This window comes from Rhagoletis zephyria, unplaced genomic scaffold (assembly GCF_001687245.7).
Source record: "Rhagoletis zephyria isolate East Lansing unplaced genomic scaffold, Rhagoletis_zephyria_1.1 Rzeph_scaffold_05758, whole genome shotgun sequence".
Lineage (NCBI taxonomy): Eukaryota > Metazoa > Arthropoda > Insecta > Diptera > Tephritidae > Rhagoletis > Rhagoletis zephyria.
The window spans coordinates 26,543-28,594 of NW_016162841.1; the positions used below are offsets into that span (position 1 = coordinate 26,543).

General features: G+C 38.5%; 1 protein-coding gene across 1 annotated transcript in view; it reads left to right on the forward strand.

The window, feature by feature from the left end:
- LOC108372441 (octopamine receptor beta-3R-like) overlaps positions 1-2,052 on the forward strand; it is a gene marked incomplete at its 3' end in the record, with an annotated part of 17,940 nt that overhangs the window by 10,465 nt on the left and 5,423 nt on the right. Inside the window, exons 3-4 of the mRNA XM_017628132.1 lie at positions 123-398; positions 639-816. Of these exons, the coding sequence (XP_017483621.1) occupies positions 123-398; positions 639-816 (454 nt within the window). The remainder of the gene's footprint in view (positions 1-122; positions 399-638; positions 817-2,052) is intronic.

A 2,052-nucleotide genomic window follows, 5' to 3' on the forward strand; every position in this document is an offset into this window, starting at 1 on the left:
TATTTGTGCAGCTTATGAGTCGTTTCTCTTATGATTTTGTGATGTTGTTTTTTTTTTTTTTTAATTTTTGTAAATTAACCTCATAAAGCTCTCACGCATTTACACTCCTGTCTGTCTTGCAGGTACTATGCTATCGTACGACCACTAGAATATCCGCTTTACATGACCGAGCGTACGGTGCGCTTTATGTTGGCCAATGTTTGGATACTACCAGCGCTCATATCATTTACGCCCATTTTCCTTGGCTGGTACACAACAGCCGAACATCAGCGTGAAACCTTATTGCATCCGGATCAGTGTTCATTTGTGGTCAACAAAGCGTATGCGCTCATATCGAGTTCGGTCAGCTTTTGGATACCGGGTATTGTGATGCTCTGCATGTATTGGCGCATCTACAAGTAAGTTGGTCTGTAATGCTAAGCAACCACTGGCAAATAATTATGCATACTTGGCATTGCATGCGAGTTATCACATAAGGAATTTGTTAAACGAACTTTGCGTGTAAGCAGTACATATGTAGAAAGAAGTCGGTTGAAGTCTGTTGTTGTTGCAGTGCAAAATATGCATAACTTTGCCTTAAGCGCTATGAATTTGCTCATTTACTCACATGCAATATTTATTTGTTTGTGTATTTGCAGGGAAGCGGTGCGCCAACGAAAGGCATTGAGTCGTACTAGCTCAAATATTCTGTTGAATAGTGTACATATGGGCCATACGCAACATTCGACGAATCTCAGCTATTTGCATCCAAGCGATTGTGAATTAAACGCAACGATGGCACGTGAGGAGACACATAGCGCAATAAGCAATTTAGAGGTAGGCATTAAAATTTGAATAATCAAAGCGACTTTGTGAATGACTAGCAAATATCCGGCGTGCCTCACTGCACCTTAAAAGTATGTTTGTGTTGTTTGGTACCCGTATTGTAATATTTCATTTATTTTATCAATTTTATGAAATATGGCTGGCAGAAAACTTTCCTAACCCTCTTCACTTATGTATACAGTGAAAGCTCCCATAAGCGGGACCCGTGGGCAGCTACTTTTTGTTCGCCTATGGGGGATGTTCCTTTGGGAATTTTATAAAAAATAACATTAAAATTCTTTTTTTTTATTCTAGTTGCGGGTTTCAAATTAAAATAATATTTTTTCTTTCCTACGGACAAATCTCATTGCGGAAGAGTCAACATCTGACCGAAAAAAAAACACAAAATTGAGCTTTGCGTCCACTTATCGGATATTTTGTTTCATAACTGGAATTTTTTGAGTACCGAGTCCGTTTATCGGAAAGTCCGCGTATGGGAGAGCATTTCATATGGAAAAGAGAACCAAAACTTATTCGTTCCCAAGAATTTGTCCGCTTATAGGAGATGTCCGTTTATTAGAGCGTCCGTCTATGAGAGCTTTCACTGTATACCCATATTGCAATATTCAATTTTCCTAGCAATTAAATTAAATTAAAATTTTCAAACAGGTGGAAACTTTCAACGAAAATATTTGTGGCTGTTAAACTTTTTAAACCTTTTTCTTTTGACATCTATATTGTAATATTTGCTTTATTTTGTCACTTTACTTAAACTGCATATTTCAAACAGGTGGGAACTCTCCAAAATTGTTTTTTTGCCTACCATGTTTTAAACTAGACCTGTAGTAATANACCCTATATTAGAGATTGATAGAGGGATATTGATAGGGGTATAGATTGATAGGGGGTATAGATTTATTAAACAATAAGTTCGCAGAACATTTTTTGCAGATAATACACCCCACCCTATCCTTCGTGAACGATATGTGGGCGGTGAATGATGCACTCGGACCCAACGAGCAGGAATTCCGAGATTGCCATAGTTGAAAGTGAAGTCCAAGCTACTTTGCTTAGCTGCGGTGTGGAACAACAGCTTTGTCTGCTATATACAGAGGCACGATATGTACCACTACTTTAGGTACGAGATTAGGGCTAGTCGGAAGTGTGCCCCTGATTTCAATCAAGGCAGATTTTGCATACTTTATAGCTGCTTAAAGATTGCGGCCTTGTCCAAAGCACTTTACCACG